Below are 23085 nucleotides of genomic sequence, written 5' to 3' on the forward strand. Positions count from 1 at the left end.
CATTACATGGCAGGTCTACAGGCAGCATGCAATTCTGCTGTAAACTGCACATGTGCAGGAATTGTGACAGAAAGTTGCTCATATAGCGACTGTTCTGTTCAAGATATCACTTTCCAGTTGGCCTTCAGCTATGTGACACGTAAATCTCAATAGAATTAAAAACATTAGGGTCCCTTTAAAGTTGCATTGTGTGGGCATTACAGATCAAAGTACACTTTATGCTTATCAGTGTACGTATGGTCTAACTAATATACGTATGATACATGGGTTTTTTAATGTACTACTAACCAACTTGAATGTTGTTATGGTCCAGAACATTAGCCACTGAGTAGTGCTGTAACCTTGTTAACAACTGCATATATATTGTTACCTGTAATCTGTGCATTAAATACAATGAACATAAAGCCATTTTGTCTTCGACTGATAATCTCTTCACACTTGTGTTGTCGGGTAGAATTCTGACATTTGGCTTTTTTTTCAGATCCAGAGGTGTGAGAGGTGTTGTAATTTGCAGAATATCTACTGATCTCTTGTACTGACCGACATGAGGACTGGGGAATTTTTTTTTTTTACTTGGGTATATGCTGACAGTCTTGCTAAAGATTTGGTAGATTTATTACAATTTTTTGACTGAAAAGTTTATTTAGAGCTGAAACTTGTTGCTAGAAACTACTACTGACAGAAGGAGGAGGGAATCAGGAAGGAAGGAAAGAGGTGTGGATGACTAAATGTAGCTCAAACCAACTGAAACAAAAGGAGTTTGGCCTTAAATCTGTAATGCTGCTTAAAAGAAGCATCAACTATAACCTTTTTAGGCTCAGACTTGATGTCTGTGGGTAGCCAAGTCATTTGAATGTTATATTTAAACAATTTAATTAGTCGGAAGTTAATGCTTTAAAGTAAATGTAATTGAATTATGTCATGATAATATCATTTAGTAGTTAGCAGGATACCACAAAACGTGTGTTTTCCTATAAGCAGGAAAGCAGCTTAAAGAACGCATCACTGTGCTGTTTTTATTTATTACCTCTTAATCAGAAACAAAATGAACATTTCAAAGGACAAACAAAACACAATAAGCTTTTATTAACTAATTTGATAAGTAAAAAAGATGTAATGGCATAATAAAACATTCATATATCCGATGAATCAGTTGACTAAGATGTAGTTTCCAGCATTTTAAATAATATGTCGGGTCCTATCAAGTGTTTAAAATTCCAGAAAATGTAAGGCATTGCATTTCTGTTTGGTAATGTTCCATATTAAACTTGCAATGACAGGATTTTTCTTTTCTAGGAACAATCCAAATCTGGTTTTGAAAACAAGACTTTTTTTAAAACATCGAACTAGCGCTCGTCTTATTCAACCAATGCTGCAAACATGGGAGAAGAATGGGACATTTCATATATTTGATCAGTTTGATGTTTTTGTAACATTTCCAATCGTTGTACCTTCTTGGATTTTGATGGGTCGTACACATCGACCTGCTTGTATCCTGTTTCTCAAACGCATCACTCATGCAGCACGTCAAAGGCTTGGAGGTGCACGAATGGCCAAAAAAGCCAACCATGGACATTTATTTGGATATGAAATGGAAATAAGTGATGACAAATATGACAAATGTTCAATTAGAAAATCCTTTTAACATTAAAAATGTAGCTTTATTTATTGCAGGACTGTGTTCATCCTTATTTATTCATTTTATTGTCTAATCCAGTTAGATCTTCTTTTGTTTATGTTGGGAGGAAAATAACCAATTTGTTGGCAAACTTTAAACTCAACAAAAATTAAGTCTAAATGAAAGATTAGAAGGAAGAAAAAGAAAGTTTTGGACATGTAAAATAGGGTGTTATTGAAGATTAAATGAAGTGTTTATTACTGTTTTGTATTGACTTTAGTTGCATTTTAAACTTGTCATAGTTGATTATGATTTATATTTTTTAAGTTGGGCGACATTTCAGAGATATATGAGCTGAATTGTGTCCAAGAAAGACTAAAGCTGACAACTTTCTTCCTTTCTGAACACAGAAAAGCTGAGGTGCTTGTTTCTGACCAGGAGTTGTTGATCGTTCCTTGATCTCAACTCGGAACAAAAGGAAGCTGCGTTTTTCAGATTGTTACTCCTAAACGTCTCTCTTATCGGACCTAAAGCTCCCATGACATTTTTTTTTTCATGCTAGCTGGCTTAAAATGATGCATTTTCACCTCAAACGTCACAAAAACAGGTACATAAACAGTAATTTAATGCAGGAGGAGCTAGTTTTACCCAGTGTCTCAAACTCTTGCTCGTGAGCTTTTTTTTCTACAATCTTTTCACTCACACATCCTACCGAATGAAAGGCAGGATTTCCTTTTATGGTCAAATTCTCCAGGTAGCGTGCCCAAACAAGACCATTTTAACATCAGAGGTTTTTGCCTCTTTGTACGCAGGACTTTGTTATCTGGAACAAAATGTGTTTTTTGTTTGGGGAGTAAGTTCGGCCCTGGCCAGCAACACAGCACGTGAAAAGGTTTGGGTTTGTCTTTACGGACAAAAGTTTTCTGAACAAGAACCAGTAACATCTTCTCCTCCACCCACTCTGCAGACCACTTGCAGAATCCGACCAATCAGAGGACACTTCTCCCAAATCCTCTGGTTCTCAGTGAGAGTCTTTTACCTCGTCAGGAAATAATTAAGAGACTAATTTGAGTTATGAAGTGTGCAAAACTAATCTAGAGGAAGCCAAGATTAAGAATGAAATGACTGGAAATGATTTCATGTCCACTTTAATATCGGTTGAAACCTTTAAAAAGCAGCTAAAGACCCATTTGTTTAAAATGCTTTTCGTTAACTGTGTCTCATTAATGTTGTTTAATTGTCATTTATGTTTATCATTTCAGATTTTTTTATTTTTATCTTTGTGCAGGACTTTGTGACATTTATTCTTAAAAAGTACCATTTTAAATACATTTAACTGAATTCTCTCATCAGTTTTGCTGCTCTGTTTGAGTCCTTCAAACTTTGACCATCAGCAGCCCCAGAAACCAACAGTGATGAATATAGACACATGAAAAGTGAAATTCTAGATGGACACATCAAAATAAAAGACAATACAAAGTTGTGTCTCTGAAACGATCTCGTGTCAGTGTGAATTCATCAAACAGTCGTCTCTATTTTTAACATCCATCTCTGCTGTGGTGCAGCTAGGTGTGCTGCTGTTGTAGCTTCAGGCCTATTTATAGACTCCATGCAGGCTGGGTTTGTAGTCGTGCTTTTGCAGTGACTCACAGAGCTGTTGGGTTGATTGAGGAAGTCCGTTAGTGAGTCCCAACTTTGACACTATCGAGCGTCACCGACAGACAGGCAGGAAGAGAGACATGCAGCTGGTGAGACAGAGAGAAGAGAGGAAAGGCTCAGTCTGAGGTCGCAGAGGTCTGAGTGGAGGATGGACAGGAGTCGGAGAGGAGACCACGGACAAAAGAAACACAACTTTGTGGAACAAAATCCAACTATTTAAAACAAATAAGGAATATTTAGCTTGAAACAAGACAGAAACCAACGATTATCTGTCCAGCTTCATTTTACTACACAGACCTCACCGAAGAGACAACAAAAGAAGGAATACTTTCTCCAGCCACCTTCAGAGTGAACCCAAAGCCACGTCTTCTACCTCAGGCTCAGGATTATGGTGGAGCCTGCTCGGTCTGAGGATCTAAAGGAGGATAAAAAATGCTGAGATGTAAAGTTCACAGTTTTTTCTGCTGCCTGCGGTTCACGTCGCTGCTGCTGCTGCTGCTCCAGGTTGGTCTTAAGATCCATATCAGCCATAATAATAATATTAAGCTTATTAAGGTCTATTTTTGTGCAATAACTAGTTTATAGCATTTAGATGATAAATGACTACCAGATGTGATTCTGTTACAGCTTCTTTTAAATGTAAGGCACCTTTATATTTCTGTTATTTGACAGTAAATGATAACTTCCATTGATTATTTTTCCTTCACTTTTAAACTTTGCAGTAAATTATTGACCAACAGTTTTCTACTCCATCACTTTCCTGAGCTGATGTGAGCAAAAATGTAAATTTCATTCTCATATGACTTGTCCAGTTTCCTCAAATGTCTTAAGGACATCACTTTCAGATCCTGTTCATCTGCTGTAGATAGTTCTTTAGGCCTGACACTTCTTCTTTTGTCCTCCACTTGTCCAGTTTCCTCAAATGTTTTAAGGACACACTGCACACCATGCAGAGATATGCCAAGTTTTCAGCTAACAGCTCTTTGGGAATCACCTTGTTGCTGCAGAAATCCTGTTTTGTCTGTCAGACTGTGTTATCTTTGCTGTTTTTCACACATGCAGCTAAAGAAATGGGAACAAACGATGTGTCTCTGTGACAGACTGCTGGGAACAAAGTGCCTAAAGATCCAGTTTAAAATGGCTTCTTTGCTAAGTTGTCTGTTCTGTGTGGACACAACACTGGTTCATCCCTTGAGTTAGGAGCCTTTTTCCTGCCTGAATGGTTCATAGGTCAGAGTTAAGTGGCTTAACAAAGAAAAAACACATTTCTCTGAAGATGCTCAGGTACAAGGACTGGACATTTTCTGTTTTTTTTCCTCATCTTCTGTCCAAAGAGAAACTCTGAAAGCGCTTCAGGAGGCTTTTTGCAGAGTACTGAATAGAAACCTAATCTTGACTTAATCTTGAGGTAATACTCGTGGTTCCAGCAGCACGACTCTGTTTGCTGTAGCTATGAGCACGATCGCTGTGCTCAAAGTCTTTTCACAATTTTAGGGTTAAACCAAAAACTGTTTTGGGTTTAAAACAAGCAAATTGTCTTGTTTGATGCCACTTTGTTTCTGAGGAACATCATTATTATTATCATGTGTTGATCCTCGGAACAGACGGCTTAATAAAACCAAATATCATGTTTTTCATCGTGGGGAGACTGCCACATGAGATCAGTCTGTAAAGCCTCTGAGCTGCACTCAGCTGTTATTCACAGATAAAAACAATCAAATGAGAAATACTTGTGGTAATATTGAACGTTTGGAGTTGGTTTTAGGGGGAAAAAGTTTTGACTTGTTTTTGCACAGATCAACATCCATCCTAAAGAAATGTACGTGTGTTGCACAACAACAGCATCTGAACTGAACAATGCACAGATATAGAAAAGATATGTGTAAAAGGGTTTTGGGTTTCATCAGCGGTGCCTGATTAAAATGTCTTCTGCAGGTTGGACATCAGTAGCAACAGCATTGGAACAGAAGTGGAATTGAGGTCAAAGTAAATGTAACGATCATACATTTGCATAGGGTTGTAGAGAAAAGAACACACATTTCAGGACTGTGCGCACAGTTTTATCCAGAACTGTTTTGAGCTCATTTCTTTTAAAGCTCCCATCCTTTTTATAGAATGAAACCAGGTAACTTAATTTACTACTGTTTTGTCTGTAAATGTAGAGTATCCTGAAGGCTCACATATAAAGCTAATTTACACACAGCTTACACATTGTACATTAAAGGGTAAATTATGGAATACCATTTTTTTTTCTGTAGTCTGTTGTTGTTCATGAATAAGTTGGACCTTTGCTCGCTACTGACTCCGCACCTGTATCAGGAAACGGAATGCATCATGTCGATGTGACAGAGTGGAGAACGTATGTTTGTGTTAAAGACTTTCGGATTGAGTCGTTGGGCTGATTTGGAACTGCACTGATCTGTGTGTCGCGCTCCCTTTTTTTTTTAACACCGCTGAATTTTCCTCAGTGTCACTTCCTGCTCTTCCTGGTTGCTGCTGCACTCCCTGAACTTCATTATCAGAGACACATTGTTTTATTTTCTCCTCTGCTTCCCAGTTTTCAGTACATAGAGCTCCGCAAGACTGTTGCCGACTGTATTATCGCTCAAACAAACACACACGTGCGCTGGAGGTCAGCTGACCGCTCCGACCCAAAAAGTGATAAAAGTGCACCGACATTCCAGCTCTGTAAATAGCTGCCTCTGATTAAGAGTCTGTTGGATGCCTCTGCTGCATCGCACCTTAAATGAGGAAAAGAGTCTCTTTAACCTGAGAAGAAATATTAGGCAAGGCAAGGCAATTTTATTTATAGAGCACAATTCATACACAGGGCAATTCAAAGTGCTTTACAGCTACATAAAATCACAAAAAGGCAATAAAACCATTAAAAAGGAATAAAAAAAATAAAAGAAAGAAATTAAAAAAGAAAGAAATTTAAAACCCATTAAAATAATCATTAATTAATTAAAAAGTGAAGAGTGCAGATAAAATACTTTCAGGTGTCATATGCACAGCTAAACAGAACAGTTTTCAGCCTGGATTTAAACATTGTCAGAGTTGAGGCCTGTCTCACATCTTCTGGAAGACTGTTCCAGATTTTAGGAGCATAAAACTGAAACGCAGCCTCACCTTGTTTAGTCCTGACTCTGGGCACCAGCAGCAGACCCCTCCCTGAGGTTCTCAGAGCCCGAGTTGGTTCATATGGCTCTAACTTGTCAGAGATGTACTTTGGCGCTTGACCGTGAAGAGACTTGTACACAAGCAGAGCTGTTTTAAAGTCTATTCTCTGAGCGACAGGAAGCCAGTGCAGAGACCTGAGCACTGGACTAATATGGTCGTATTTCCTGGTTCTAGTCAGGACTCGAGCAGCAGCGTTCTGGATGTACTGCAGCTGTCTTACAGCCCGTTTAGAGCCCAGTGAGCAGGCCGTTACAGCAGTCTAACCTGCTGGAGACAAACGCATGGATCAGTCTTTCTAAGTCTGGTTTAGATGCTATTCCTTTGATTCTGGCAATGTTTTTTAGATGGTAAAAAGCTGCTGATGTTACAGATTTAATGTGGCTGTTAAAGTTCAGGTCTGAGTCCAATATTACCCCGAGATTTCTAACTTGATAGTTAGGTTTTAGAGAGAGAGTCTCAAGGTGACTGATAACACTTTCTCTTTGTTTCTGTGGGCCACAGACAATGATTTCAGTTTTGTCTGAGTTTAGCTGGAGGAAATTGTTTTGCATCCACACACTGATCTGTTCGATGCAGCGACACAATGTATCTACAGGCCCGTGTTCTCCTGCCGTCAGTGACACGTAGATCTGAGTGTCATCTGCATAATTGTGGTAGGAAACATTATAGCTGCGTATTAGCTGGCCTAGTGGAAGCATGTACAGATTGAACAATACGGGTCCCAGGATTGACCCCTGGGGAACCCCACAGGTCATATTAAGTCACAGCTGACACCTTCAGCCTGAGCCCAACAGATTTGTTTGATGATCTTTGCAGGTGTATAAGTAGAGAACATTTTTTGTACTGTTACCATGGTTAAGCTCAGACTTGCTGGTAAAATTGTCACTTAAATATCAGTGAGACGTTCTAACCTTAGCTGTTGCTTCACAGTTATTCGGTTGGTGTGACAGAGTGATGCATATTGAAAGGTTTGCAGCCGTTATCGCCCTCACAGGTTGAATCGATGTTAACTGGTGATTGTGAATGTGCACGATGTGCACGGCTGGTTATCTGTGTTGGCCGTGATGGGTCAGTGACCTTTCCAGGATGTGACCAATGTCTGCTTTGATACGCTCCATCCTCTGCAGGATAAGACTGGTTCCTAAATAGACCAAATGTTCCTGGCTGAGATCAGAGCCATCCTGACTCGTTCAGACATGGACTTCTGATCATCTGTTGTGGGATTTGATACCTTTAATACCTGAGAGTTAAATCATGGATCTGATTCGTTTGTCCACAGATGCTCGATTAGATTGAGATCTGGAGAATTTGGAGGCCAAACCCATTCTGTACCTCTAACCGTGTTTGCTGCTCTGTTATTAGCTCGACCTGATGTATGTCCTTAAAACATTTGAGTAAAATAAGCCAAAGTTGGTTGCTAAATTTATACGAAAAAAGTGGACGAATCTGGCGAGCAAAACCATCCGAAGAGGTACAAATCGCGACAAGTATTTGGATTTTATTGATATCTTAGAGGCTTGAACAGAAGGAAACTGGAAGTTTCTAGTCCTTAAAGACATTTTGTCTCTCATCTTAGAGGTCTCATCAGTGAGTCTCAGGCCTCTAAGCTGTTGCTGTGAGATCGGCACGTTCAAAGTTTGAATGCACCTCAACACTATTAATAAGAACCTTTCAGATGAGAAGAACAGCAAAGCAGCTGACTGACTCTACAACCACAAAACTCTCCTGCTGGCTTTGGGACCAACAACATTTGAATACATTTTAAGAGTTTCATATTTATTTCAAAATTGTTCCAACTGGATCTTTGCATCCTGATGCCGAGTCTTCCTCAGATGCGTGACTTACATTCAGGTTCGGGTGTCTGCTGTAGGCGCTTTCTGTGGGCCGGGAGCGTGGGCAGCCTGTCTGATCTGCAGCTGAGCAGCCACATGCACATCATGTTCTGACACCTTTCTGTCAGAACCAGAACCACCTCTGTCAGCAGTCTGAGTTATCAGGGAGGATCAGGGAAAGATTATATAAATGATTTAAAGTTAGAGGGGGTTTCTGGATGGAAAGATATCGTCTGCTGCATCATTAACTATTAAATACAAGATTTTACTGTGTTTATTATGTATGTTGTGATGTTTTACTGAAGCGGTAGTTATTTTATTAAGAAAAAGGAAAAGGTGAACAAACTTCCACTGAGGTTTGATGGACGGTTAAAAGGTTTTATTTCTGACAACAAAAACAGTAGCAAATATGTTGCTTCCACACACCTAATAATGATGATTATAATGCTGAGATCTGCTTTTATGTGTTTGGCTTTATTTAAGCACAGATCATCGTCTCTCTGACATGCTTCATGTTCCTGCCTTTCTTTATCTTCCCGTTAGGATGTGAGCAGAGCGGCTCCCACTGAGGACCCCGTCCTCCCCTGTAGCATCTCTGTATCTGAACCAGTATCCAGTCTGGACTCGATATCGCTGACGGTGAGCACAGCTGGACAGAACTGCTCCTTCTCTGTGACGTCTCCGGACGCCGGAGGGGACGCCACCGAGTGTAGAAGGGGAAAGGCGGAGGAGGAGAAGAGAGGAGCAAACTACCTGGAAACCAGCCAGCCACATGTAAGACGCGAGGATGGAGGAGGCAACGTCACCAGAGAGGTTTTCACCTGTGTGCTGGATCAACTGGAGCCTGGAACCGCCTACCAGCTGCAGGTTCTGTCGCAGAGAGACCAGGAGTCTGCAAACGTCACCGTGCACACCAGTAAGTCCTCGTCCGTGTCAGCAGCCAGAGACGCAGCCTTGGATAGTAAAGCTTCAGTGTCAGTAACTCCAGCTCATCTCCTGCATCACCGAGCAGCTCAACATGTCCCAGCCAGGCGGGCAGCGCTCCTTTCACTGTAAAATATGAACTGATTATTTCGATCGCTGTCGGTAATCTGGGCCTCACTATGCCTCACTATGCCTCTGGCCTTTTGGGTCTCAAGCAGTAGCTGTTAGAAGAATTTCCAGTTTGATAACTGGATTCATGAAGCTGCTTTCGGTCCCTCGGTGTCGGCTGTTTGCTTTGGATTGTTCACCTACAGATAAGGAGGTGGGGTTTGACAAGTATTGTGTGACACTGTTGATATGTTGTGGCCAAAAAGATGAAGTAAGAAGTAAAAAATCCACTTCGCTCAACTCAAAGCACCAGTTTACACTTAAAGATTAATTCCAGGATTGTTTTCTTTAACCAAGCCTTTATTTTTCTTGTAATGTAATGGGGCAGTCATGAGTGGCAAAGTAAAAGTGCACGTATACACAGGGTGGAAATTACGTGACGTCTACAAAACAGAAGTTACAGCAATTTTATTCCGAGGTGAACAGACAGAGGAGCTGCTTCCCAATACTAAACATGCTGAACATTTAGCTGGTTTCCCACTATTTCTTATTCATTTGAGAAGAAGAAAGTGCTAAAGCCAAACAAATGATTGTGAATTTACTCACACTCAGTTCACAGCAGGTCCCTTCTACCCACGGAACGTCATTTCTCTTGAGAAAATCCACTCAGATGTTGAATCGCCTCTGTTCGAGAGGCAGAAATGTGTACCGTGAACACTCCCGTCTGCACAGCCCTTATTTGTGAAAATAGAAAAAATGAGCTGTCCAAAAGGGCCAAAAGCCTTGTGGAACACCATTTTCAATGAAACCAGACTGAGAAACCTGGAAAACCACACTGATATCTGCCATGACGATAATTATATTAGCGTTATAATTATATTACCTAATTATAATTAAACCAGAAGAAGAAAGAAGATGATGATGATTTGCATCGAAAGCTTTAGAAAGGTGATCAGTTAGTGTTTTTCTCCTCAAAATGGAAAATACTGGAGTTTCCTTTGAAGTGCTAAACCAAATGAAACCACTGGTTTGTGCTGCTTATTGCACTGACCGTCAGTTTTTATAGCAGAAACATTAAACCAATAGCTATATTCATGGTTTTGTTCCATTTCTGTGCCCGTATCTGCACAACTCTGGCAGATTTGATTAAAACTGAGCCAGAAATGATGCTCAAAGTACTACGTAGTCCACTGTTAGTGGTAGTTTTTCTTTTTCTACTTTGTGAAATGTAATTGGTGTCCAGACCTGAAACCTCTCTGGATTAAAAGTGAAAGCGTAACAGCAGTGGCAGTTGGAGGTGTTCATTTCACAGACTGAAACCTTCATTTTGGGCCACAGGAATGCTTTTATAATGCAGCTGCTCACGTTGCAGTGTTGGTTAGTTCTTCGTGCTTCCAGTTTTATTCCAACAGCGTGACACATGCACACGGTACGAGCAAACCGTTTGATATCATACTTTGCATGCCATTATTACGTTTTATGGCCTTGCTTCTGACTTTAGAGCAGATCCACAGAGTGTGAAACACACCTTTACCTGTTAAGCTCCTGCAGACTTTCACTGAGCTTCATTGTGTTCAGCTCTATTGTTTCCATCTCCTCTGAGCTCTCGTTGTTTGAAGTGAACGCTCTCGCCCCCCCCCCCCCCCCCCCCTCGTCTTTGTGCGTGTGTTTGCGTGTCTGATGTGTGTTTGAGTTAATGTCATGACGCTTTCCGTCTCTGCGGCTCTGTGATTAGCTACAGGAACCACTGCCCTGCTGAGGGAGAGTGATAGAGCCACAAAAGTACACGTTACGAGTGTGGGTTGTGTCTCCATGCTGGCCGCCATCCAGAACAGAAGTTGGACCCTCGGCGTGTATTTCCATCGTGGGCAGAGCTCAGGGTTCAGCCATTTCCTGCCTCCATTGTTTCTTTGTTCGGTGGGAAAGGGCGTGAGGGTGTGTGCATGTGTGTGTTTGTGTGTGCATGTGTGTTGCGTTGGGAGGAAACGGAGTGTTGCTGCGCCCAGTCGAGTCCCGTCGGTAACCTTCTCAGCGATTGAAAACACTTGTACTGTAGTGTTGGGGGTTTCTTATCTCTGGAGGCTCGCTGGCTGCTCCGTCCACTGACCTTTAATGTTCAGAATTTCTTTTTTAGCTTTTTTAGCTCTTCAAACAGCCGTTAAATGGGTTAAATGGTGCTTAACCCCACATCAACTGATGTAATTACAACATACAACAACACAAGTTCAATATTCACTCTGTTTTAGCTCTAGTTTGGGTCTCCAGCCCCTCCGGAGGGAAATGTCTGCTCCTTCAGCAGCTAAATGCGCGTCTAATGCCGTTTTCACACCAAAATGAATGTGTTTAAAACACGCGTTTAGACAGTTTGTCCCTCAGAACAGACCCGAGGTTCATTCTGGACTCCACCAAACACATAATTCAGCACAATAGAAGGCTGAAAATATAAGCTTATTAACTTACTGGTAACACCACATCTCATTCCAGCCTTTCAATTCAATTCAATTTTTATTTATATAGCGCCAAATACAACAAATGTCATCTCAAGGCACTTAGATAATAAAGTCCAATTCAAGCCAATTGGAATTCAATTAATTGTAATCATAATTGTTCATAAAATAATCCAATTCGTTCATATAGAGCCAATTCAAAAACAATTTCCTAGCTAAGAAAACCAACAATTGCACTGAAACTTTGTTTTCGGTCCAATCTCCTTTGACATATACGATACATTCCCAACAAAGCTGCTCATGTTGAATCGTTTTTTTCTGTATCTGTTTCTGTTGTTGGAGGGTGAATTGAGGCTGGAATTGTTGCTGAAAAGTGGCTTGTTTAGTCAAAGTGTTGAGCCTTCTGCTCTGCTTATTTACGGGTACAGTGATCTTTCAGAAAGAATAAATAGAGCCAGTCCTCGACCCTTTAGCATTGTTTTTATTCATGAAAATAAATCCCCGTAGAAAAGGAAGCCTGAAAAAAAGAATTATAAAATGCAAAAAGTCAGAAAAAGGTCTTAAAGATGGTTATTTTCCTGTAAATGCACATCGGTGTACATGGTAATAACTAATGTCACATCAACTCTCTCAAGACAAAATGTTATGTTGGTCTGTTGGTCTATAGCACAAAACGTTCCAATTTTATCACAGAAAGGCTCTAAAACTATTCAGGGACTATTTTCCTGACTTGATTCAAGTTTAAGACTGAGTCCCATCTTAACTAGCTGCTACTTGAAGTTGTTGATGTCCAACACTGTTGAATTGGCCACAAAAGCTTTACCAGGAGGAAGGAGGTGGGACTCGTGTTTTCCACCCTACGTTTGCTCCTTCGTTTCACTCTGACTGACGAAGAGTTTGGGTTCGACTTGCGTCTGAGCCTTAGAAAGTTCTACTCTCGAGGTTATACGTCTCATTTCTCATGGTTTCTCATGGATCCTGTCATGATGATAAAACCCAAGATAAAGACACGGATATTAAAAACTTGGTGAGGTCAAAGGTCATTCCAGTATCTGTCTGTTTTCTGGTAACACTGCCCCAAACGGTCAGTTTTATTCCTGAAAGTGGATGAAAAGTCTTGCTGAATGACACCAGAAGATCATTTCACTGGAATATTTTCTTACCTGCACTTTTTTCTCTTTTTGTCTCTAACTCGTGGCGAATATTAACCATATTTGATTTAAAAAAAACAAAACAACAGAAACTATATAAAACAGCTGTTTATCTGGGAGCAACTTTAGCTGAATTGTTTTCATATTAATGTGTTTTAAAAGCAGCTTTTAAGACACAGCAGGTGTTAATCTGCATTATGTGTTGAACAGTGAACTCACAGAAAAGAATCAACACATTTATCCTTTTCTCATTCAGTTTGCCTTCTGTGTTTGGGGGGGGGGTGGTCCGTCACCAGAGATCAGGTCGTCTGTCAGTGGGCTCCAGCTGGCAGATTCGGTTTACTGAGAAGCACATCTGAGGCTTTTTCTTGTCTCTGTGATGTGAAACAGTCACACCCATAAGCACCCTCCCAGCCCTCATTTAGACTTGTTGTGTTGGATGGTTGTTGCTTTTTAAAGACTGTGGTGCTGCCACTCATTTTATAACCGTGTCACCTGCATTGACCTGATCAGCCTGCATTAAAAACAAAGTTTCATGTTTTCTTCATCAAAACTTTAGATTTTTTAACTCCATTTAAACTAGGTTGGTTTATTGAGCTTAGAATGGAGGATAATGGCGCCTTTGTGTTAATACTTCTTAGTGAATGAGCTCAAAAAGAGCTGAAAACTCTTAACAGCTGGACGGAAACATCGTTTTTCTAACTTCATTGTGTGTTTACGCTCATAAGTTGACTTTAATATTTGCATGTTAACTTGAATGTTGATTTTTAATTTTTTTTGTTTGTTAGCTGATAATAAGAGTTTAAATTCATCGTGCCTTTCAGCTCTTGGTAAAAAGAAATGCTTTGAGAAGCAGTTCCCATGATGCACCTGGTTATCCTGGATGGTTGAACTGATTTCCACAGACAGCAGCGGTCTCTGAACCTGAGCTTCAGGCTGTTCTCTCAGAGTAGAAATGGAATGTTTATCCCTAATTTTTTTATGTCCAAAGTTTTAAAGGCATCACTAGTTTTTATTTGTCTCTTAACTTCATCCTAATTTTACGTTGAGCTGTCCAGCAGCCTCGTATTCAGAATAAGAGCTTAGTTTCTTCCCATGATGCCAAACTGACTCCTTGTTGTTGGAATCAGGACTCTTTGGGCCTCAAGACCATCAGTTTGTGCTTCTTCTTGTGTTTGAAGTAAATGGTTTTTAGACTGACTGGATGTTTGTAGCTACTCAGAAGTTGTTGCTTTCTATCTTTTATTGTACAACTCGTTTGATTTCATCAGGAATTCAAAACTGAACTCTGATAAAGTTAATGCTCAGGATGTGTTGGGCCCGTTTAGGTCAACAATTAGAAGATTAACATGCTGGGAACAAACAGTGGGACTGTCTCTTTAAAGTAATTTATCTGTTGTGAACCTGAAGTTCAGGAAGATTTAAGCAGGAAAAGGATCTGTCACCTCCTTCGGTGGCCTTGCCATCAAAGTGTGAGGGCGGTGGGGGTCCTGTTGACATGAACGCAATGAAAAACTTAGTTTGGGAGCACCGGTTTGCGTTTTCCACAGTGCCTCCCTCTGCAGTCTGTCAGGTGTGTGTGTGTGTATGTGTCTCTGCTTCAGACTGAGGTCAAACAGTATTATCAGGATGTGGCTTCTCTGCCTCGAGAGCCTCACAAATTCACACAAACAGGAAAGATTCGGCTTGTATCAGTCTCTCATTGAGCGGCAGGCAGAGTTACGGCTTTTTAGGGGATGCTGCCTCAAAGCGTCGGTGACGCATAGCGGTCTCTGACATCTGCTGTGTGTTTGGGTTGTGTTACACCAGGGCCGCCAGCGGTGGTCGGCCTGGCCGTGACCTCCAGGACCTGCAGCAGCCTCGGCCTCTCCTGGCAGGCCGGCCCCGGCAGGACGCAGCGCTTCAGGCTGCAGCTGTGGGAGCGAGCGCAGAGTCGGGATCGGTCCGGTACGTCCCCAACATGATGAGCACCATGTTCTGCACATGAGTTTTATGCCTGTCTGTCCATGTGTTGGCTCCCAAACAGGCCTGTGTGCTGGTGTTGTTTCCATTAGACAGACACATCAGCTTCACAATGAAAACATCATCGAGTATCAGAAACGTGAAGTGACGCTTCAGCCTTCTGTCCAATAAACAAGCTGCTGCAGGGTCGTGTGACCGTTTCCTCTTCACTTCTGTGTCTGCAGGTCTGCTGAAGAACGAGACGTTAGAAAGTACAACAACGCAGCACGCGCTCGTCGGCCTGACACCAGGGCGACTGTACAACATTACCGTGGTGACGGAGGCCGGCGAGCTGCAGAGCAACGCAACGATCGAGGCCCAGACAGGTAGAGAGGAAGGAAAGAAGGAATGAACAAAGGACACATGGAGAGAAAGATGGAGAGAGGGAAAGACAGGAGAAGGGAGAAAAAAGGAAGAATTGAAGAAGGCAAAAAAGAAGGCAAGGAGACGTAAATACAGAAGGAAGGATGTAGAAAGGGAAGAGGTAAGGAAAGGATAGAAGGAAAGGCAAAGGAAGGAGAGACGAGGGAATAAGGGAAGAAAAAGGAACCAATTAAAGAGTGATAAAAAGAAGTGATGTAAAAGGAGGAAACAAAAGCAGAGATGAAATTAGGACTAGAGAAGGGAACAAAGATGTATACAAATAGACAGAAAAGAGGGACAGGTAGAGAGAGAAAAGAAGAAAAGGTTAAAAGGAATGATGGAAAGACAAACAAAAGGTAGAGAAGAAGGAAGTGATGACAGTAAAAAAGAAGGGAAGGTAACAAAAAAGGGAAAGAAAGAATGACAGGAATGATGACTCTCTGTTCTCTCCAGCGCCCGCTTCTGTCTCCAACATCACCGCTAACAACAACGGCACAAGCCTCTGGTTGTCATGGCAACCTCCTGTCGGAGACGTGGACGCCCTCCTCGTTACCTTGTTCTCGAATGGCACGAGCGTCTGGGAGACGACTCTGCCTCAGGACGCCACAGACGTCGCCATCCACCGGCTGACTCCCGGCTCAGCCTTTCAGGTTGCAGTGACATCCAGGAGCGGTGGGCTGACGAACCAATCAGAAGTCACCGCTAGGACAGGTCAGGTGACGAGACGAAGCTCTTTTTCAGTTTTCGTTTTCATTCCTCTCACAGCATCTTTGTTCTGTCTCCAGCTCCGGCGCCAGCGTCTCTCCTCTCCTTGTCTCCTTCCTCTGCCGGCGGACTCCTCCTGAAGTGGTCGCCCCCTGCTGGTCACTGGGAGAGCTACAGGCTGTTCCTATTTGATGGCTCCCAGGAGTTAGTCAGCACCGCTCTGGACCGGGAGGCAGTAAGCTTCAGTTTTCCTGGGACAGGACTAACACCCGGAAAGCTGCACAGAGCTGTGCTGAGAGTGGAGAGTGGAGGACTGTCGGCTGAGAGCAGCTGTGGCGGATCAACAGGTGAGACGGACGGAAAACACATGGGAGGCCACAGATGTGCCTCTGTTAGCTGCTGCTGCCTCTGTTTGAGCCTCACGTTCAGCACTGAACCGGTAAAAACAGCAAGCTCTCATCCTACAGCTGATCTTATGGACTGTAGTGTTTCTTAACTGCAGCTCAGCTGATCATGTGACCAACTGCAGAGAGAAGGGTCTGAGACATAAAGTCAGAACTTTGCTTTAACCAGGTCTTTATTTCCACTTCTGAGACACTGAGCACTCAGTGGGTCTACATGGTGAGATTCATTCCATTAAAGCTATAGTTGGGTTATTCTCCTTATTTGAGCAAGGTTAATTATCCTTGGATATATGGCGGTGAATGAATCGAATCATAGGCACAAAGCGTGTCATACCCCGGTATGATAGGTGGCGCTGTACCCATTCCAGCTGTTGCTAATAGAGCCACTTCCTGTTGTCCTCTTCACCACCAACAACAACAAACTCAGGCATTGGAGAAAGATGGAGAACGCAGAGCAAGATGAAGCTACGTCCCTCTACATTTGGTCTGTGATGAGCTGCTTGTTGCACAAACTCGATGCCCAATGGAGCATTCTCCATCGCGTTGTTTGTTTCTTTCTGACGGCGACAACAACAGGAATATCGTCTCCTTTGACTTCCGGGTCACGACCCCGGGAAAAAATCTTGAGCATGCGCAGAACGCAAAGTTTAATTCACCACGTGCTTCAGCGTCTACAAGCAGGTTTAGTGTGACTTTCAACCCAGTTATCCCGGGGTCTTAACACGACTGCAAGTAACCCGATCCGGTCCAATTTCTTGTCAGATTAAGGTGTCTACATGAACTTAATAACTCAGTCTTATTGTAATTTAGCCATTAATCCGATTTTTCCAGTGCCATATAACCCCAGTGACGGAGAGCAACATTTACATAAAAAATGATCAAGAGCACACAGAGGGTCTGTTCAGGGGATTAAAGCTTGTCGGGACCACAGAAACGAGCTTTGAGTGCTTTAACAGTCACATGATGAGTTTGCAATCTCCCCATTGATGCATTTGTTTGCTTTGTTTGATTCAGCTTTGGATATTTTTCCCTGCAGCAGTGAGTCCGCTCCTGTGTCTCCTCAGGGTTTGTTACTCTTTGTATGAAACTCTGAGGGTTTAAATCTGTTAAATCTGCAGACTGATTGGTGGAAATGATGGTTTCACTCATCAAACATCTGCTAGCATATAGTAAATATACATTAAACATTGTTATTTGTTGAATTTTATCTGAAAAACAAGTTAATGCAACAAAAGTCTTCATTAATGTATTGATTCTGTAGTTTAGTTGAGAAAAATATCACTTTTAACATATGACACAAAATGCTGAAACTAATCTACAGAAATGTCTCGTTCTCACGATGTTCATGAAGAATCTGAACTCACCTGAGTTTATTCCTGCTCTGCAGCACCTGCTTCAGTGTCGGACCTTCACATTCGCCACTCGGACGAGTCCTCGCTAAGCGCCATGTGGAGCCACGCCCCCTCCGGTTTACGTGACAGTTACTTCCTCACCATTTGCCACGGTAATGCCAGAGCTTTACTTTGAATACACAAAAACTTCCAAATCAGGAATTTGGATGATTTTTGAGTTTTGTTTTTTTTTGTTTGTTTTTGCCGTCTCGTAGGTAACATCACCGTGGATACAAGAGAGGTGGAGCCAAACATGAGGGAGTGCACCTTTAACGTACTCAAAGCTGGGAGACGGTACACCATCACCGTGACGACGAGGAGCGGGAAACTGAACACGTCTGTGTCTGTAGAGGGGAGGACAGGTGTGTGTGTCTGTGTCCCACTGTGAGGACATAAAGGGTCACGTTCTTGTTTTGAGGTTTTGTCCTCATGTTTGTCAAATCTTCACATCCTTGTTCAGTAAAGGGGTCGTATGTGTCTTTCAGTTCCAGAGGCATTACGCACCATCAAAATGAGCAGCTCAGGAGTCGACAGCCTACAGGCATCATGGGTAAAACCACCAGGTGACGTGGACTCATACACGCTGACCCTGCTGAGAGACAGGTGAGTCTTCAGGGGATGGACATCAGTCCATCTGTTTTTCAGGATTTTATATTATCAGAGTAAAATTTTCAGACACTTATAAGTCTGTCTTTAGATTAAAAAGCTACAGTCCTGATCCAAAGTCCTGATCCAAAGTCCTGATCCAGTCCTCATAAAGTGTCCTGATCAACAGTTCTCCAGCTTTCTGAAGGTCTTTCAGAGTTTTTCTTTGGACATTTTCTGCTTCTTCCCTCATCTTCTGTCCAGTCCTTGTACCTGAGCATCTTCAGAGGAATGTGTTTTTTCTTTGTTAAGCCACTTAAAGGATAAGACCGTTTTTTTGACATTGGGCCCTTGATTTCACATTATAACATGATGTTCTACTCACCCCTGCTTGTTGTTGAACATTTGGAGCTGTTCTGAAGATATTCGAGAGGCGTCTGGCTGCTCTCTTGAGATATTCGGCCATGAAACGGTTTCCTATGGGCAAGCTTATACAGGCACAAACTATGCTGTTTATAATTTATTAATTACTGTACACTAGCACTGATAACGTGGAGGTGCGTCGCTTACTTAAAAAAAATCTGGGTTATTGTAATTTTGAATTTTTGGGTCGTAAAGTGGGTGTTACTGACGTCATCGTCGTGCTACTGCCACAGACAGCCCACAGACCTGCTGCCTATTTATTCATTCGGCTAAAATTCAAAATTAGTAACCCGGATTTTTTTAAGTAAGCAACGCACCTCCACGTTATCAGTGCTGGTGTAGAGTAATTAATAAATTATAAACAGCATAGTTTGTGCCTGTATAAGCTTGCCCATAGGAAACCGTTTCATGGCCGAATATCTCAAGAGAGCAGCCAGACGCCTCGCGAATATCTTCGGAACAGCTCCAAATGACCAACAACAAGCAGGGGTGAGTAGAACATCATGTTATAATGTGAAATCAAGGGCCCAATGTCAAAAAACCGGTCTTATCCTTTAACTCTGACCTATGAACCATTCAGGCAGAAAAAAGGCTCCTAACTCAAGGGATGAACCAGTGTTGTGTCCACACAGAACAGACAACTTAGCAAAGAAGCCTTTTTAAATTGGATCTTTAGGCACTTTGTTCCCAGCAGCCTGTCACAGAGACACATCATTTGTTCCCATTTCTTTAGCTGCATCTGTGAAAAACAGCAAAGATAACACAGTCTGACAGACAGAAAACAGGATTTCTGCAGCAACAAGGTGATTCCCAAAGAGCTGTTAGCTGAAAACTTGGCATATCTCAGCATGGTGTGCAGTGTGTCCTTAAAACATTTGAGGAAACTGGACAAGTGGAGGACAAAAGAAGAAGTGTCAGGCCTAAAGAACTATCTACAGCAGATGAACAGGATCTGAAAGTGATGTCCTTAAGAAAGAGGAAAAAATCCAGCAAAGACCTGACACAGGAGCTGAGAGATGCATCTGGACCTTCAGCTGATCCATCTGCTGTTGGCCCAAGCCTCATCAGAAATGGGCTCCATGGAAGGGTGGCTGTCAAGAAGCCGTTCTTAAGGAAGGGAAACAGGGAGAAAAGGCTGAGCTGTGCCAAAGGACACAAGAAGTGGGCTGGAAATCAGTGGCAGCAGGTCTGATGGAGGGATGAATCCTCCCCAGAGCCCGGAGCTCAACATTACTGAAGCAGTGTGGGATCATGTTGGCAGAGAACGCAACAAAAGGCAGCCCACATCCAAAGAAGAGCTTTGGGATGTCCTTCAAGAAGCCTGGAGAACTATTCCTGAAGACTCCTTAAAGAGAGGACAGAAAGCTCGTCTGAGAGGGTTCAGGCTGTGTTGGAGGAGAAAGGAGCTGTTGAAAGGTTGCGAGGCCTGAATGGCTAAAACATGGCAGAAGGCAGTGGTCGTCCCATGTAGCAAGTGTTTATTTTACAGAAGTGCATGTTGCAACAAACTATATATGCAAAAGTTTAAAAGAAAAGAGACATAACCTAACAGTTACTGAAACCAAACAAAGCAAAGTTAATCTCACATACACTCAGATGGCTTCTCTTTATAGACAGGCCAGCATCTTCTTTTAGACCCGTCCTCTTAACAGGCAAGTCTGTTCTTCACCAGAATCCAGAATAGTATGAAGCTATTCACCATAAAACATTAAACAGCGCTTTAATATATCTCTGCAACTATTTTCTGTTTTGATGGAAACATAAGGAAATGAGGGCTGGTTCAACACTTTTGCACGGCACCATAACTCTTCACAAGGCAACTTTAACTGATGTTAAATTGTCCTTTTTTCCTCCACAGTGTTGTGGTTCAGAACCACAGCGTTCCAGCTGGCTCTTCTTCTCTGCTGCTTGTTGGTTTGACACCTGGCGCCCTCTACAGGCTGCAGGCTGCCACCATCAGCGGAGAGCTGCGGTCCAAATCCATCAGCCTGACAGCTCGCACAGGTGACATCATCCAACCTAAAAACCTTAAAACCTCTGTCCTTACTCCTGGGCCACTGCTCTGTTTGTCCTCATTTCTGTATTTTGAGAATATCAAGTTTTTTTTAAACGGTGGAACTTATTGTTCAGGCAGCCAGAAAAAATTCTGATGAAGTAATTACAAACAAAGACGCAAAGTCGTTTATATAACACCGATTGTCGGCCATTTGGAATCTTATTGTGTAGATCCAATATTCCCATGCAAGACACAATCAGCCGCTGTAACAGGAAGCAGTCAGTGAGCCTTTCCAACAAACAACCGGCTGACCGGTAACATTCAACACTAAACAGCGTCTGAAAGTGTCCTGAAGCCACTAAAATGAAGCTTAGTAACTCTCAGAAATGGCTTCATCTATGAGAATAATAAACTTTTAATCATTTCTATTGTTTTGTTCAGTATTTTTCAAGAGCCACGCTATCATCATCATGATTTTATGATGGTGTTTACAACCATTTAAATGCATTACGAAACAGCAGTAAGTGGGAAATTCTGCTTCTTCAGATAAGAAATTTGATTAAAAATATTAAGAATGTCAACAGATGAGCTTTAAGAGATGAAGAGCAAATAAATGGGTCATATATATGTTTATATATGACTTACTATGCAGCTTGCTTAGTGAAATTATGATTGGGAGGACATTTTAAAATGGTGAGCTCATGTGATCTCGTCTTTACTTTCGGACAGGCATTAAAAAGCTGTGTTAAAAGAGCTGCGTTTTAAGGGAATTACAGGTCAGACATTCAGCTGTGATGATTGGCTGGCTGGCCTGGGGTTCTCACAAAGAAATTCAGTAAAAGTGTGTGATGCGATAACATCGGGCAGTTTTTAGAACAATGACTGAAATGCCAAAAAAGAACGTCTGGAATGTTCCACACAGACAAAGACACACCCAGGACTCAAAGGCTTCCTGTGCACACACACATTTTTGCGATCGTACCATTGTGGGGACTCAGGCTGACAACCTCCTTTCCCAGGACTTTCATCCAGAGCGAAACCTGACTCAAGCCTGAACCCCTTTACCGCGTCTGAACCCTTAAACAGCTCATTGGAGGATTGTTACAAAGTGAGGACTGGGCATCATGTCCTCACTTTTCAGATATTTTCACATTATATGTGGTCCTCACAATAGCGCTTATACAAACATACACACTCACACTCTCAGAGCACCTATTGTTTTCCCTGAAATGTCCCGGTTATTTTCAGGACATCGTTTGTGTGTCGGTGTGTGTGTTCCAACCAATTGGCTCTACGACTGGTGAAAAACAAAAGCAAACTCCGCCCACAGCGCCCTCAGATGACCTTCTATTGATCGATAGATTTTCAGTGAAACATGATGGAAAACAAGTTTCTTCCTGTTTTTCACAGGTGACATCATCAAGACTTGTGTTTGTTTAAAGGAACAATTCACTAAAGTGATCCAACTTTTTTTACATAAGTTTCAGATGTTAAACAAAAAAAAAAATCCTTTTCGTAACGACGACCGTCTTTTCTTTGCAGCCCCGGCGTCCGTCTCCGAGGTGACGGTTGCAAACGGCGGCAGGTCAGATGCCCTGCAGGTGTCATGGCGTCCTGTGGCGGGCGTGGTGGACAGCTACCTGGTCCGTCTTCAGGACGGGAAGCAAATTGTCCACACGCTGGCCGTGCCCAGCTCCTCGCCGCCCGAGTGCTCCTTCAGTTCTCTGTTTGCTGGGCGCATGTACTCGGTCGTCATAGTGACGAGGAGTGGCGACCTGCAGAACGCCACTGTGGTTCAGGCTCGAACACGTAAGGATCTGCTGGATTTGTTTTTTCATTTTATTTATCATTTATATTTTTGTTTGATTTGTATAGTGTTAGATTAGTTTATTTTCTTTTTTTTTTTTTTTTTTTTTGTCTTAAAATTGAACACGTCTGTATGTTTTCCTGATCTGTCCCGCAGAACCCGCGACTGTCCAGAATCCAACCGCGGTCCACTCTGCCAGAGACGACTTCCTCAGGGTGCGTCAGTGTGACACATCACAGACGAACTTCCTGTGGCCTTTGGACCGCTGTTCTATAAATATCCCATCTTAGATATTTAAAAGTGAAATAGAATAAAATGAACTTTATTTAAAACCACCACAGTTGACCAAAGTGCTGTACAGAACACAACACAAATAAGAAAAAGATTTACCAAACCAAGTGAAACTTGGCTGAGGAAATGTTTTCAGTTGTCTTTTAAAGCTGTTAATAGAAAAGGAACATTTAGATGACAGTGGGAAGCTTTTCAACTGC

General features: G+C 42.2%; 1 protein-coding gene across 1 annotated transcript in view; it reads left to right on the plus strand.

The window, feature by feature from the left end:
- Positions 1–3328: 3328 nt before the first annotated feature.
- ptprb (protein tyrosine phosphatase receptor type b) overlaps positions 3329–23085 on the plus strand; it is a 44157-nt gene continuing 24400 nt past the window's right edge. The window contains exons 1-12 of the mRNA XM_075472296.1: positions 3329–3781; positions 8833–9205; positions 14729–14866; positions 15106–15246; positions 15737–15994; positions 16069–16335; positions 17780–17896; positions 17999–18145; positions 18269–18386; positions 20650–20795; positions 22330–22596; positions 22751–22809. Of these exons, the coding sequence (XP_075328411.1) occupies positions 3710–3781; positions 8833–9205; positions 14729–14866; positions 15106–15246; positions 15737–15994; positions 16069–16335; positions 17780–17896; positions 17999–18145; positions 18269–18386; positions 20650–20795; positions 22330–22596; positions 22751–22809 (2103 nt within the window). The 5' untranslated portion in view covers positions 3329–3709. The remainder of the gene's footprint in view (positions 3782–8832; positions 9206–14728; positions 14867–15105; positions 15247–15736; positions 15995–16068; positions 16336–17779; positions 17897–17998; positions 18146–18268; positions 18387–20649; positions 20796–22329; positions 22597–22750; positions 22810–23085) is intronic.

Source organism: Odontesthes bonariensis, chromosome 8 (genome assembly GCF_027942865.1).
Source record: "Odontesthes bonariensis isolate fOdoBon6 chromosome 8, fOdoBon6.hap1, whole genome shotgun sequence".
Taxonomy (NCBI): Eukaryota; Metazoa; Chordata; class Actinopteri; order Atheriniformes; family Atherinopsidae; genus Odontesthes; species Odontesthes bonariensis.